Here is a 14963-nt window from a genome sequence, read left to right on the forward strand (position 1 = left end):
CACAGCTGCCCCTCCTGTCAAAGCAGCCCTAGGAAGTGACCTCGGGGATAAAACCTACTAAAATAGCACTGACTAGTCCATTTGCTGCTGGACAGGAACACCAGTAAACACCATGCAAAAATCCCATGTCTATTTCCTAACAGGGGTCCTTTAAAGTAGATCCAAAACTGTGGCCGGGGTCCGAGGTAAGCTTATGAAAGGCAGCACCCCCTGGGTTTGCTTATAAATCGGGTGACCCACTATCCAGTCTGCCTGGGTGACCCGGGGGGTTCCCAGGACCTGGAACTTTCAGTTTTGAGTTTATGACAGTGATAGAGCAGTCGGGTCCTGACTGCAGCGGGGGTTGTGTGAGTCTCACCTGTGATGAAATCGCACAGAACTGTCCACACGTGCCAGCACACGTACAGACTAGTCGGATGTGATTAAGGGCTGAGATGGTGCCAACATCAGTTTTCTGGCTTTGATACTGCACTATTGAGGGGGTGTTCCCAGCATGCGGACTTCCAGTGCTAACACCAGGAAGGTCTCAACGGAAACAGGCTGGGCACCTTGTCTACACTGAACTGAATCTGTATTCCCCCCGCCCCAAGGGCTCAAGCATGTCACCGGAGGCCAATGTGCGGGAACAGAGGCACCCATGTGCATGCTGTGAGCCACAGCGCTGCCCCCAGGACTGCCACACAGACACTGTGGTCACTTGGCAAGACAGCCACCGGGATCAAGTCCAGACTTACCTCGCCCATCGTTGGGTCATCGGCTTTGTAGGCATCGAGCTTGTCCTGGATTAGCTGAGCCAGCAAAGCATTGTCCTTGTATTCCCTGACAAAGGGGAAGTGACACAGAGTGAACTGGCCATGCACCTGCCTACCCAACGGCACTGACTGCCCTCAGGGCAGAAGGCAGGAAGTGCGAGGAGGGTCGTGGTAATAAGCTTCATCTATACTGTTCTACTCTGAGGATATGTGCGTGTATTATATATAAAATTTAAAATGACATATAAAATACTTTGCTCAGTGCCTGGGACATTTTCTAGCTCCTTTAAAAAAAAAAAAAATCCAGGGCGCCTGGGTGGCTCAGTGGGTTAAGCCGCTGCCTTCGGCTCAGGTCATGATCTCAGGATCCTGGGATCGAGTCCCACATCGGGCTCTCTGCTCAGCGGAGAGCCTGCTTCCCTTCCTCTCTCTCTGCCTGCCTCTCTTGTGATTTCTCTCTGTCAAATAAATAAATAAAATCTTTAAAAAAAAAAAAAAAATCCAGATGGGTATAGAGGCGGTTTCTCTCACCGGCCTCAGAAACAACTGCGCTTCAGCAGCGGCTCCTGGCCGCCCGTCCACCCTTCTCCTGTGATCAGCCTGAGTCTCATCCACCCCAATTCTCACTTCCCTCAATTCAAATCCCCTTGGGTCTTGTTCTGTGTTGTTGGCAGGTGATATTTCTGCTGGCAGAGCCAGAAAGATGTAAGTGAGAGCCGGTGGACCTTTCCCCTTGGCCGGCCTGACAGCACTTCCCGGGGCTCCTCCCAACGGTAAGCAGCTCCGTTCCCAGTTCCGCTCCCCCCATGAATGAACTCCAAGCTCCCCTGGCCCCATCAGGAGATATAGCCTAGGCCCCCACTTCTTAATTTCCACCGGGCTTTGGTCAGGCCATACCAACGAAAGAGAGAGGGGCTTTTCCACGGCCGCAACACTCCAGCAGACGTGGAATCAGTAAGGACAGGCAGCCACCTCCATCTTCAGCCAGCTCAGGCCCTTCACTCCCGCTGCAGTGGCCGCCCCTCTGGGTCTCCCTGCTGTCCTCATCCCGACAGTACTGCGCTCACTCTCCCATGCAAATCCCCCCAGACGTCCCCACTGAAAACCACTGAATGACACAATCCCAAGCATGGTCTCCAGGGCCTCCTGGAATGGCTTCAGAGTTGCCCCACAGCCCCACACAGACACCGTGCCAAAATGGCCAGAACGCCAATCCTCCTCAAATCTGCCCTTTGCTTTCCCAGCTCCAGACTTCCGTTCATCCCAATGGCAAGAGCCAACTGTCCACACAAAGTGCCCTGTGGCTCCTTACTGGTCTACTGAAATCCGAAACTACCCTTCAAGACCTTGCTTAAATGTCGCCTCTGCTCTGAAGCCCTTCTTGACCCTCTTAGACCAAAAGGTCCTCTCCTGACTCTGGATGCCCCGGTCCTTGGCTTGTCCTGTCCTCGGACTCTGGGCTCGCAGACCCTGTGGTTCAGGTGTGCACCACTTACACACACGTGTTGGTATGCCTGTTACCTACCCTCCACACAGATCAAGGGCTTCTAAGCTGTCCCTTCAAGGTAAGTACTCCCCCTAGCACTTAGCACACAGCAGTCAAGTAATAAGCGAATGATTTTATAAAATCTGGGGAATATGTCCTTTGGGAAATTATCCTTGTGTTTTATCTTACTCCAGAATACCTTCTACAAAGACGGTATTTGTTTTGAAAGGTTAGAAAGAGCTACAAAACCACAGGAGGCCTAGGTTGTGGTTACATAGGGGTTCACAGTTAGCTATTCAGCCCCTGAATATGTATCTTTCATGCCATTTTCTGGATGCATTATTACATTTCACAATAAAATTTAGAGAATATCAAAAATATTGGAAGCATAAGATACTCAAATCTTAACCCTCTTGAGGCAACTGCCAGAGGAATCTCAAGACGGAAGGAAGCTTCTTGGCCGGTGGACACAGGGGAGACCACGGAGGGCGCCCCGGCGCGCTGCCTTACCCCCGATACCGCACAGCCGGGTACTCCTTCAGGGTGGCACAGAGAGTTGCAATCTGCTCTGCCAGGCGCTCCAGTATGGGATTCTTCATCTGAGCTTTGTGGGGACTGTAGAAGCTCTGGAAAGAGTCCGCAGAGTCCAAGGAATACACCTGAGAAGGAAGAGAAACAAGAAATAAAATTATCTATATCTATCGTGTTTGCATCCAGAATGGCGAACTGTCGGGCGTTTCCTTCAACCTTGGTGGTGAGTCTACTGATGGGTGCTGGGTGTCTTTTGCAGGCCAGACATTGTGCTAAACACTTGGGAACTATCAGTGACCAAAACATGACTGTCCTCGACGAGTTGCAGTCTTCCAAGAGAATAACATAACCATAAACAATAAGCATAATGGAAAGTAAACTATATTATGTGAGAAACTGGTTTAAGTGTATAAGAACACAACAGAGCAGGGAAAGAATGCTGGAGGGCAGCAGGGAGGGAGGAGAGCAGGCCTCCTTGAGAAGGTGATGTACGAGCAAGGGCTTGAAGGAGGTGAGGAGTTTCGCACCAGCAGGAGACTTCCACTTGGAGGCAATAGCTAGCACCAAGGCCCTGCGGCAGGCCTGCGCTCAGAGTGTCTGATGAACAATGAGGAGGCCAGAAGAAGAATAGGAGAGGAGGTTAGTGTAAGAACCTCTGGGCCATTATGGATTTAGTTTTTATAAGTAAGGAACAGGCTGGAAATCATCTGTGACTGGGGGCAAATAAAGGAGATTTTTATGGATTTAATACTTTCCTATCCTCAGGAATACTTTGTTAATATTTTTCTTCTTATTCTAGAATAAAATTTCCTCTTATATTACCTAGTCTATCAACCATCAGTATTTTCTCAGAATCTTGCTTATGTAAACTACCCCAATCATCTAGAAAACCTGCGGTTAAAAAGTTTATTCCTTTTTAAAAATATATGAAATGTCATCTGATTGAATCCGCTGAAGTCGTGTTTTGTTTAATCCCAGTAGTCTCACACAGAGAAAAAAAATCCTGCCTTCAAGCTGGAAACAGGTTTGACATTAAGTGCTAAGGGAAAGACTCTGTAGATTCTCATACTGTAGGTTCTACATCCCTCCTTACCCAAGAACAGGTCACTCTCTGATGTCTGGAAGCTGATCTATAAAGATGCCATGAGCCACAATCAGCTTTTACAAATGCCTAAGAGTTCTGTTAGTTTTGTGTCTTGTTTGCCGGGAGAAGACACGTTCACCAATGTTACACAACAAAGGTAGAAATTTTGTACGCTCTCCCACAGTCAGCTACACCTTTACTGGCTTAACAACTTAGTTTTTTCCCAAAGGGAGCGGTTTGTCGCCACTCTGGCATCTGAAGTGTTAACAGCCGCCGCTGAAGGCTACCATCTGCTCCTCCCGCAGAGCGTCAGGGAGATGATCTCTGCACACACCAGGCTCCGGTGCGGCAGATGGGTGTCTTCGGATCCCCTCCCCTGCTCTCCTTCCTGCTCTTTTGGGATTGGCTACCTTTGGAGACTCAAGGAGTCAGCCAGTAGGAGTGAACGCTGTGAGCAGGGATGAAATGGACACAACGAAAGGATTAAAAAAAAAAAAGTCAGAAATAACCGGAGGAGAGTAAGATGACGGCCTTGGGCAGACCTGTAAGGAACTCTGTTTCCGTTCTATCCACATCCACTTACGACACAGGTCATTGGGCAATTCAGAATAGGATGTCTTCCCCCCCCACTCTGCTTATTGCATCCGCCAGGACGCACCAGAGCTCCTGAGGGAGCAGCGAGGACTCAGACTTTCTACGCACTCCACACTCAGCCTCACCTGGGACTCGTAGGGCAGAAATGCAATGTTGATTTCCGTCAGAGTTTTGATGACTTTGGCGGCTCGAGATTTCACCAGCTCATTAAACAGGGCGTCTGGACAAGCTGCAAGAAGGACAAAAGGCCACAGATTTACCTGTCCGCCTGCGGGTCCATTCTGACAGTTGCACACATCTGGGGGATTTTCTATTTTAATAGTATTTTAAGAAGGCAACTAGAAAGTTCATCCCATCCTAGAATATCTCCTATCTCTAGGATACAAAAGGAATGCAGAACCACCTAAAAGGCCCTCAACATCTAAGAGAGAAGCAAATGGCAAAAGAGACTGAGGTATTGAGATACTGATATTAGCTAATGGGCTAATAAAAACTACTTTCTGGTATCAAGGGAAGGAAAAAGCCCAGGAGATTAAGAAGGGATAAGGAAAAGTCCTGTGATATGAACCGACACTACACACCTGACATGTTTATGAAAAATGCAATGAGGACAGACGGAACCACCGGCAAGACGGTGCAGGCATTTCTCCGGGACCCTTGCAGGAGGCTGGCTGCACAGGAGACCCACTTGGTGGGAAACCAAGACTGCCAGGGGCTCTCTGGGGCCAAATAAATGGCTTCGTATTCTCAGAAATGCATTTCCAGTTTATTATTGCTAATGTCCCCTCGCTGCTCCTTTTTTATGCGTACGCAAATAGTACCCAAGTATTCTCTGCAAGAACCTTTCTCATTTTCTCAGCAGTGAGAAGGAGAAGAGCAGTGGGTGCACCGTTGTTGCTGAAGTTGTAAGCCAGCCAGCCCGACTTCTCGCTCTTTGCTATTAACACTGACTGACCAAGCTCATTCTGCACTAGGCTGTGTGCGCAAAGCCTCCACGAAATATGAAAGTGAATTCCAGGACAGCAATGCAGTTTCCATCTGCTACCATCACCACGGAATGGGACTATCTTGGTATGAAAACTGATGGAAACGCACTCCAGTATGGTGATACCTGAAGTCTATACAGTGAAACATCAAAGCTAGCGCTGGAAAATTGTTCTCAGCATTAAACCCTCTAGTCCTTAGAAGAGATGCTATTTTTCATCAGGAAGAACTGCATGACCAAGTAGGTTTGTCTTTGTGTGTGTTTATTTTTGTCTCTTATGCAATTTATCTTCTGAAGAGAAAATAAAAGCTCAGGAGAAACATGGCAACAACCCATTTCTTCCCTATGGATCAGGCTTGCTGGGCAGAAGGACGGGCAGGGGGCAGCTGGAGGCCATACTTACAGTCCGTGAAGAAGACGTGCGCAGCCCGGTACTTAGCGGTTGGTGGGTCCTTAAAGTCACCGATGAGAGAGTGTACAGACTGTGGCGAGGAAAAAAAAGAGGGAATTGAACCAGTTCTAGAAGCAAATGGGACCTATTTCTGAACTGGGTTAAATCCAAGCTGCCTGTACAAAATAATGGGGGATTTTAAAAAATGTGTAATTTATGTTTGCCCATAACAGCATTCGGAAGACTTAAAATCAGGATTGTTTCAGAGTTAGATGAACAAAAGCCTTCTTAGCTCATTCTGGAAGACAGCGTCAGTTCTTTGGAACCATTATAACTTGGGTTCCTGAGAAGATATTCACAGAAGAGGAAACTGGTCAAAAACCTTCCAGGAAACTCTGGATGAAGTTCTGGCAATTTAGTCGCTTCTGCAGAAACTCAGATGTAAGCCAGTTTTCAAAAGTGAAAAGAAAGGGAAGCGAAAACTGAAGGGAATTTATACAGATTACAAGACCTAAGAAAACTATCAACCAAATGCAAGGAGGTGTGTCCTGTCAGGATACTGACTCAAACCAACCTCCAAAAATGATAAGACAGGTAAATTCCACACAACCTGGATATTGATGAAACAGACCCAAAAGCATAAAATACCAAGAGTTCTGGAGGTGGGTTACTAATTAGATACAGTGGATCTCCTCCTAGAGGAGTGCAAGAGCGGGGGACTAGACTGATCCGAGACCGGCCTTCTGGACCGTGGTGGTGTTTCAGAGAGCTTAACGCACTCTCACTCCACACTGCACCCCTCCTTCCCTGCTTGTGGATTGCACGCTTTAATCAGAGCAGTGTGTTAAATGCGCGCTTAACCTAGAAATGTCAGACACTCTGCACCACAGATGCCAAGCCAGCACGTGCAACCTTAGCCAAAGCGCTTCTGGGGGCGGTGGGACTTGCCTTCTCAGACGGAGTGATGAGATACACAGCCTCCAGGCTGGGGAGCGGCTCTCTGCGTTTGTTGATGTCCTCCACGACTAGACAACAGACAGCAGCTCACAGTCAGTAAGGAAACAGAACCAGTGATCACAGAACTAGAAACAGTCTAGACAGGCCACCTTCAGACTGCGGCAGGTGAAAATCTCGGGCGTGGGGTGGGAATCACTTGCCCCTTCCTTGGAGTTACCACATTCCACTGCCTCACCATGCTCAAGAGGTCAGGAAACCTGAAAACTTATCACACTCAATATTTCCCATTTCAGTGTAAGTAAACTCCTTGATCTCATGGTTAAAATGGAAGCCTTTTATCCTTTCCTTTATTCTTTTCCTCCTCTGTCCTAAATAATCCCAATTCCTTTAGAATTTCCAGGTTGAGTTTGTTTATCAACAATTAGTTTTTATCATTTTCTTCTGTATAACTGAAGATATTTCAAACAAGCCCTCTTATCTGATACAGTCCTCCTTCCCAATAGTTCAAAGATAAACATTATCTTTTGTTAAACCACAAGCATTTGGTTGGCTTGTTTCCTTTAAAGTTATGTCAGCTACTTCCCCTGGAAAGAAGAGCTTCTGGGATAATCCTCATCTTACCAGCCACCTGACAAAGCTTAGGATGTCCTGTCTATGCTGTACTGTCCTCCGGTACAGGGAGAAGAGTAAAATCACTCGGTGCCATTCTTCCCATGCAGAGGATTTAAGCAAATAAAAGTACCACTTTAGGATGACACTTTGTAACATTTACAAAGACTTTTCACCCCAAATAATGTTCAAATACCGAAATCCTTCAACCATCTACTTTACCAGTAGTTGTAGATTTCTAAATTTCTTGTGCGAGCAATATGTCCCCCAAAATGTTTTGGGGGACGGGGGACCCACACAGGATTGCTAACATCTCAATTTTGTCAAGCAAAGACCTTCTATAGAACCCACTTTTGGGAGCAGGGAAAAGGCTGTGTGCAGCAGGGGGAGCTGAACCCTCTTCTACCACAGGGAGCTAAAAGATAACATCTACCATCGATGAATCCAAAGACAATAGTCTAAGTATCCAGAAATATGGAGAGGATAACCAGGAGATAGAGGAGAGCCTGAGGGAGAAAGGAGTGGGCCACGATACTGCTGCTTTTTCATTAGAAGCTCTTCATGAGCAGCTCCACTTGGCTCTACCCCCCCCCCCCTTAACTTTTGTACATTTTTTGCTTTGAGAGAGGAAAAACATTGCTTTAAAAATTCAGTGAAGAGGTGAGTGGGTGGTTCAGTCGGTGGAGTGACTATTTTGGCTCAGGTGTGATCTCAGGATCCAGGGATGGAGCCCCACGTTGGGCTCATCACTCAACAGGGAGTCTGGGATTGCCTCTCCCCTCTCCCTCTGCCCCTCCCCTGGCTCTCTCTCTCTCTCTAAAATAAATAAATAAATGAATCTTTAAAAAAATACAATGAAGGGGTGCCTGGGTAGTTCAGTTGTTAAGCGTCTTCCTTTGGCTCAGGTTATGATCCCAGGGTGCTGGGATCGAGCCCACATCAGGATCCTTGCTCAGTGGGGAGTCTGCTTCTCCCTCTCCCACTCTCCCTGCTTGTGTTCCCTCTCTCAATGTGTCTCTCTCTGTCAAATAAATAAATAAATAAATAAATAAATAAATAAAATCTTTTAAAAAAAAATACAATGAAGAAAATAACTTTGTAAGCTCAAAATAAGGGCAAGCCCAGTTTTCGATCACTGAATGACAAGAAGTCACAGTAAAAACTACGTACTCTCATTTATAGGACTAGGTTTCTGGTGACAGATACACTGGATTTGGAAAAGTGTTTTTAAAAATGAAGGACTTAGGGCATCTAGGTAGCTTAGTTGGTTGTGCATCTGCCTTTGGTTCAGGTCATGGTCCCAAGGTCCTGGGATCAAGCCCCACATCGGGCTCCCTGCTGAGTGGGGAGCCTGCTTCTCCCTCTCCCACTCTCTCCATTTGTGCTTGCTCTCTCTGTCTCGCTCTCTGTCAAGTAAATAAAATCTTTAAAAATAAATAAATAAACACGAAGGACTCACATCCAAGGTGTGATTATACCCCCCAAAATTTTATATATATATATATATATATATATTCATACACATATATTTCACTTAGAACTTGATCAATAAGAAAATCCACAATATATTATCACCGTAATTTCACAATTTCAAAACATTTTAACACCAAATAATAGGAAAGACATAAGCTTAGAATAAAGGACGAACCTCAGAATAAAATTCACTTAAATTAATGAAATCTCAGCCCTCCTAGCTCTTCCCCTATAACCACGGGTTGTTGTCATTTTGACAAAGATCAGCAAGCGTCTGCAAGTCCCACAGCATAAGAAGTCTCCAGGGGGAAAAAAAATTAGGAAGTAAATTGCTACAGAATATTTTCCTCAGAGGAACAACAAAGGTTAACTTCCTTGTTTGAAACAATAGCTCGAAAGTATTGTTTTTCAGTCCTCTGAGATAGCTCAGAAGAGAATGCTATTTCAAAGATGAAAATACAGGACCCTTCTTGAAAGGAGACCCTGAGTAACACGAGAGCTACACACAAATGCGAGTAGAGCTCAAGGACAGGAGCCAGAGGGCTGAGTCCTAGTCTCAGGTGTGAGCTACTGCCCAGTGACCTTGAGCAGGCGACTTAACTTTTTTAAAAAGCCTATGACTGTGAAATTATAACAGGCAGTCTAAAGAGTGAAGAGCACATAAATATACACATAATTACAAAGTAAACACCTGCATAAGTGCTTCTCCAGTCAGGAAATGGTACAAGTCACTTGCCATACCCTCCCCCCGCCCTCCAGAGAGAACCTCCGGCCCGACTGGAATGGGATCACTGCTCTTCGTGGTCTTACCATGTACACCTGCATTTCACAACAGCACAGCTTAGTTCTGCCTAGTTTGGAACTTCATATCAATGAAAGCACCCTGTAAGTATCCTTCGTGTCTTGTTTCTTTGGCTCAGCATCACGTGCATCAGGTCTAGCCATGTGCTTGCGAACAGCCAGAGTTCTTTCATTTTCCTCGTCCGTAGTTTTCTGCTATGTGACTGTACCATGATGTACTTAGCCTCTGTACTCCTGATGGATGTCGTGGTTGGTTCCGACTTGAGGCTACTATGTACAATCCTGTGTGAACAGCCCCGCACGCATGCCGGAGGCTGTCTAGGACACGCGTCAAAACGTCTGGCTTGCAGGACACACACACCTTCAACTCTACCAGACACTGCCTGTGTTTCTCAACGTACCTATACGAATGGCCACTCTGTCATAAAGGAGTTCCCATTTTTCTACCTCCTATCTGTCACCTGGCATTAACAGAACCTAAATACTCCAGTCTGATGAGTGTATAGCAAGATCTCATTCTGGTTTTTACCAACTAATGGAGGTGGCCAATGTTCGATGCATTTCTTGGCTATTTGGATCTCTTCTTTGTGAAGTGGGCATTCAGGTCTTTTGTGCACTGTTTCTGTTGGTGGCCTGCCTTCTTCCCCTTGATTTAACCTCCCTTTTGGCACCTTTATTACTAGATATTTAATGTAATAGAAAATGTAATAAATATTAATATTACCGGATATTTAAGGATCGTCTAGTACTGCACTGGGTGCTACAGATTTAGTGATAAACAAGGAGGCCTCTCAAGGACTTAACAGCCTTACCACCCGGGTTGTTGTAAGGATGTGAAGTCAAGTGACATAACAAATAGGGAGGGGGAACGGTGGCCAAAGAGGAGGCCTGGGTTTCACTCAAAGGCAGCGAGAGATCTGCGCTCACTTGTTATCCCCTCGGTCATGATGTCCGTCATCTTACAGCAGGAGGACAGCATCCTCATGCTCAGCTGATCGACCACCAGCACCTGGAAGCAAAAAGAACAGCTTACGGCCTGCGTGGGACCGGCTGTGATTCTCTCATCAGCCTACTATGTCAGACTTCAAAAAGTGCCCCGGAAAAATAGAATATTAAGTTACAAATATTTCCTATGGGCCAGAAGTTTGCTAACATACGTGCTAGCTTTCCTCTCCCATGCCACACACAAACCTCACCTTCTAGGACTAGGAGTTTGTTCGCGCTGACTTAATTGTATATGCTTAAAAAAATTAAAGTTTTCCCATGATGAAGAAAATGACTCCTCAAAAAAAATTAAAAAAAAAAAAAGAAAGAAAATAGAAAAAGGAAAAAGTCATCTACAGCGCCCACACTCAGAGAAAACCATACTGGAGATGATATTTTCAGAGCATCAGCTTTTTTTTTTTTTTTTTTTTTTAAATCAAGGAGAATGAATGCTCGTGCCACACATACATGCAAGATGAGGACTTTGCTGCCAACACCATGAGGACGGACCAGCACTCGCGCTGTCCGGGAGCATACGCTGCTTCAGTCCAGACGGGAAGAACAAGAACACACCAGTCCTGGTCTGAAAGCTTCAGACCTGCAATTCTCCAGCTAACCACTCCTATCTCCCTTCAGCCCACAGTGTAGAGAAGAAGCCATTAGCTAAAACAAAGCTACTTCTCCTCCTCTTTATTTTTTTATTTTTAAAGATTTTATTTATTTATTTGACAGACAGAGATCACAAGTAGGCAGAGAGGCAGGCAGAGAGAGAGGAGGAAGCAGCTCCCTGGCAAGCAGAGAGCCCGATGCGGAGCTCTATCCCAGGACCCTGGATCATGACCCATGACCCGAGCTGAAGGCAGAGGCTTAACCCACTGAGCCACCCAGGTGCCCCTTCTCCTCCTCTTTAATGACATAAACCGAGGTAACAGGAGCTACACACAATGGTGACCAGAAAGCTCTAAGAGCCAATTGGTTCTCATGTTAAGAGGCAATTTCCTCACATCCCAGGGCGCCTGGGTGGCTCAGTTGGTTAAGCAACTGCCTTTGGTTAGGTCATGATCCCAGGGTCCTGAGATCGAGCCCCACAACAGGCTCCCTGCCCCTCGGGGAGCCTGCTTCTCCCTCTCCCTCTGCCTGCCCGCCCTGCCCCCTCCCACCCTGGCTTGTGTTCTCTCTTTCTCTCTATCAAATAAAGAAATAAAATCTTTAAAAAAAAAAGTCTCTGCTAAAAAATAAAATTCACAAATCCCTAAGTCCATTACTCATGGGAAGAGAAAGAGGACGACACGGATAAAGACAAGGATATGGACTTGCTGGCTCAAACAGCTCAAAGGCTGAGGCAGAGACCAAAATCCTTCTGTACCACACAGCTCTGCTGTTCCTGGACCAAGTGAACTTGAAAATATGTAGGTTCTTGACTGTGGGACAACTTAGGGGCAAGAATGATTGGTATAAACCCTCCAGTGACACATGGGAAAGTTCAAGTAAAACAGCATGTTCTGGGGCGCCTGGGTGGCTCAGTGGATTAAGCCGCTGCCTTCGGCTCAGGTCATGATCTCAGGGTCCTGGGATCGAGTCCCGCATCGGGCTCTCTGCTCCGCGGGGAGCCTGCTTCCTCCTCTCTCTCTGCCTGCCTCTCTGCCTACTTGTGATCTCTCTCTGTGTCAAATAAATAAATAAAATCTTTAAAAAAAAAAAAAAAACACAAAAAAACAGCATGTTCTCCCAGCTGGTATAATGCCAGCCCCAGACAACCAAGTGACTTTCTTGAATGGAAGACAGCACGCTTTCCCACTTGAAGCACCCATTCTGATGAATGAGGATGGAATCATTCTGATTGGCTTGAGGACTTGCTTCCAGCATTGCTCCCAATGTTCTATGAATAAACAAGCTTCCTTCCTTTGTCATATATAGTCACAGATAAATGGGGCTGGACACGATGAGGGCTTTCCGTACTGTTGCATGGGCTGCCTGGAGATGCTTTTGGGGCACCAGAGGGACTTCCTACTCTCTCGTAGCAAGCAGAATGATTTCACCTTCTGCTTCATAGAAGAGGTTCCGGGCAATATTTGTTGGAATAAAAGAGTTCCACTGCTAAAGCGTCCCACCAGGTGATCTTTAAGAGAAGTTTTATGACCAAGAGATTTCTTCACCAAGACTGCCTAAAATAAGGCAGAATGGATTTACTTTTTTTGTACTCTCTGGATACAGCAAAAGTCTTGATTTCCTATTATATACCTTTCCTCTATTTTCTTATATTTTCACCATTGTTACGTTTTCCATAGGAACTCACCCTGTTAAGACCATTAATTGAGCTCTTCTGCTTACCTTCCACTCCCCCTTCTTCTTTACCTTCTTTATCACATCATGCATGATCTCTAAAAAAGGAGAGAAAAAAAGAAAGGAAGGGAGGAGGGAAGGAAAGAAGGAGAAAAGGAGGGAGGAAAAGAGGGAGGGAGGGAGGAAAATTTAATGCAATGTTAATGACTTTCAACACCTGCTTATTATGTTAGACTAGGTCATTTACCCCCACAGGCTTTGTTTTCTCTCACGCAATTCAACCAATCTGCTTACTGAGCCATAATCAAATTACCACAAACTTTTCTTCTTCTTTTAAAAAAAAATTTTATTTATTTTTTTTTTTTTTAAAGTAAGCTCAAGGTCCAACGTGGGGCTTGAACTTGTGACCCTAAGATAAAGAATCACATGCTCTACTGACTGAGCTAGCCAGGTGTCCCTCTTCCTGTTCTTTAATTTTGTGATTTTTAATCTTTCTGGTCTCAGGACTTTAAACTTTTTTTCTTTTTTAAGATTTTATTTATTTGACAGAGAGAAACACAGAGGGAACACAAGCAGAGGGAACGGGAGAAGGAGAAGCAGGCTTCCCACCCAGGAGGGAGCCTGATGCGGGGCTTGAACCCAGGACCCTGGGATCATGACCTGCGTGGAAGGCAGATGCGTAATGACTGAGCCACCCAGGTGCCCCTACACATTTAAAAATTGAAGACTCCAGGGGCGCCTGGGTGGTCCAGTGGGTTAAGCCTCTGCCTTTGGCTCAGGTCCTGATCTCAGGATCGAGCCCCCATATCGGGCTCTCTGCTCAGCAGGGAGCCTGCTTCCCCCCAATCTCTGCCTGCCCCTCTGCCTACTTGTGATCTCTCTGTCAAATAAATAAATAAAATCTTTTAAAAAAAAAATTGAACATTCCAAAGAATGTTTGTTAAGTGGGTAAATATCTATTGATATTTACCATATTAGAAATTAAACTGAGGGGCGCCTGGGTGGCTCAGTGGGTTAAAGCCTCTGCCTCCGGCTCGGGTCATGATCCCAGAGTCTTGGGATCGAGCCCCGCATCCAGCTCTCTGCTCGCTGGGGAGTCTGCTTCCTCCTCTCTCTCTGCCTGCCTCTCTGCCTACTTGTGATCTCTGTCAAATAAATAAATAAAATCTTTAAATAAATAAAATCTTAAAAAAAAAAAAAGAAATTGCAGGATATTTCTTTAAAAAAAAATAAAGAAAGAAAGAAATTAAACTGAGAGGGGCTCCTGGCTGGCTCAGTCAGTGGAGTATGTAACTCTTGATCTTAGGGTTGGGAGTTCAAGCCCCACGTTGGGTATAGAGTTTACTTAAAAATAAAATCTTAAGGGCACCTGGGTGGCTCAGTTGGTTAAGTATCTGACTCATGATTTCAGTTCAGGTCAAGATCTTAGGGTCCTGGGATCAAGCCCCATGTCAGCCTCTCCACTCAGTGGGGCGTTTGCTTCTCTCTCTCTCCCTCTACCCCTCTCCCTGCTCATGCTCTCTCTGTCTCTCTCTAAAATAAGTAAATCTTTAAAAAAAAAAAAACTTTAAAAAATTAAACTGAGAAATTTTTAAAGTAATCATTAATTCATTTAAAATAACAAGAAGAATGGTTTCTGGATGGTTCAGTTGGTTAAGCATCTGACTTTTGATCTCAGCTCAGATCTTAAGCCTTGAGCCTTTTTAAAAAAAAAAGGGGGGGGGACAAGAGGAGCACCTAGTTAGCTTAGTTGGTAGAACATGCTGACTCCTGATCTCTGGGTCATGAGTCAAGCCTTACATTGGCCACAGAACTAAATAAATGAATGAATAAATAAATACCCCATGATATGTTAACATAAATAACATTTTAATTAAATGTAATTATATTTTCTACAATAAAACAGTTTTTAGTTGAGAGTACTGGCTTTAAAAAAAAAAAACATTTCTGCAACTCTCTTTGGCTTCATAAAAGACAGCTGGGTTCTCCTGTCTGCTCCTGCAATCTGTTACGAATCATAGAGCATCTAGAAA

General features: G+C 45.4%; 1 protein-coding gene across 2 annotated transcripts in view; it reads right to left on the bottom strand.

Moving 5' to 3' along the window:
• Positions 1-14963, bottom strand: part of STXBP1 (syntaxin binding protein 1) — a 73821-nt gene that overhangs the window by 23857 nt on the left and 35001 nt on the right. For both annotated transcript variants that reach the window (XM_046022765.1, XM_046022766.1), the window contains exons 2-8: positions 12979-13028; positions 10591-10672; positions 6772-6848; positions 5836-5914; positions 4573-4676; positions 2749-2897; positions 735-819 (exon numbers count right to left, since the gene is read on the bottom strand). In XM_046022765.1, the coding sequence (XP_045878721.1) occupies positions 735-819; positions 2749-2897; positions 4573-4676; positions 5836-5914; positions 6772-6848; positions 10591-10672; positions 12979-13028 (626 nt within the window). The remainder of the gene's footprint in view (positions 1-734; positions 820-2748; positions 2898-4572; positions 4677-5835; positions 5915-6771; positions 6849-10590; positions 10673-12978; positions 13029-14963) is intronic.

The sequence above is a fragment of the Meles meles genome, chromosome 11, assembly GCF_922984935.1.
Source record: "Meles meles chromosome 11, mMelMel3.1 paternal haplotype, whole genome shotgun sequence".
NCBI lineage: Eukaryota > Metazoa > Chordata > Mammalia > Carnivora > Mustelidae > Meles > Meles meles.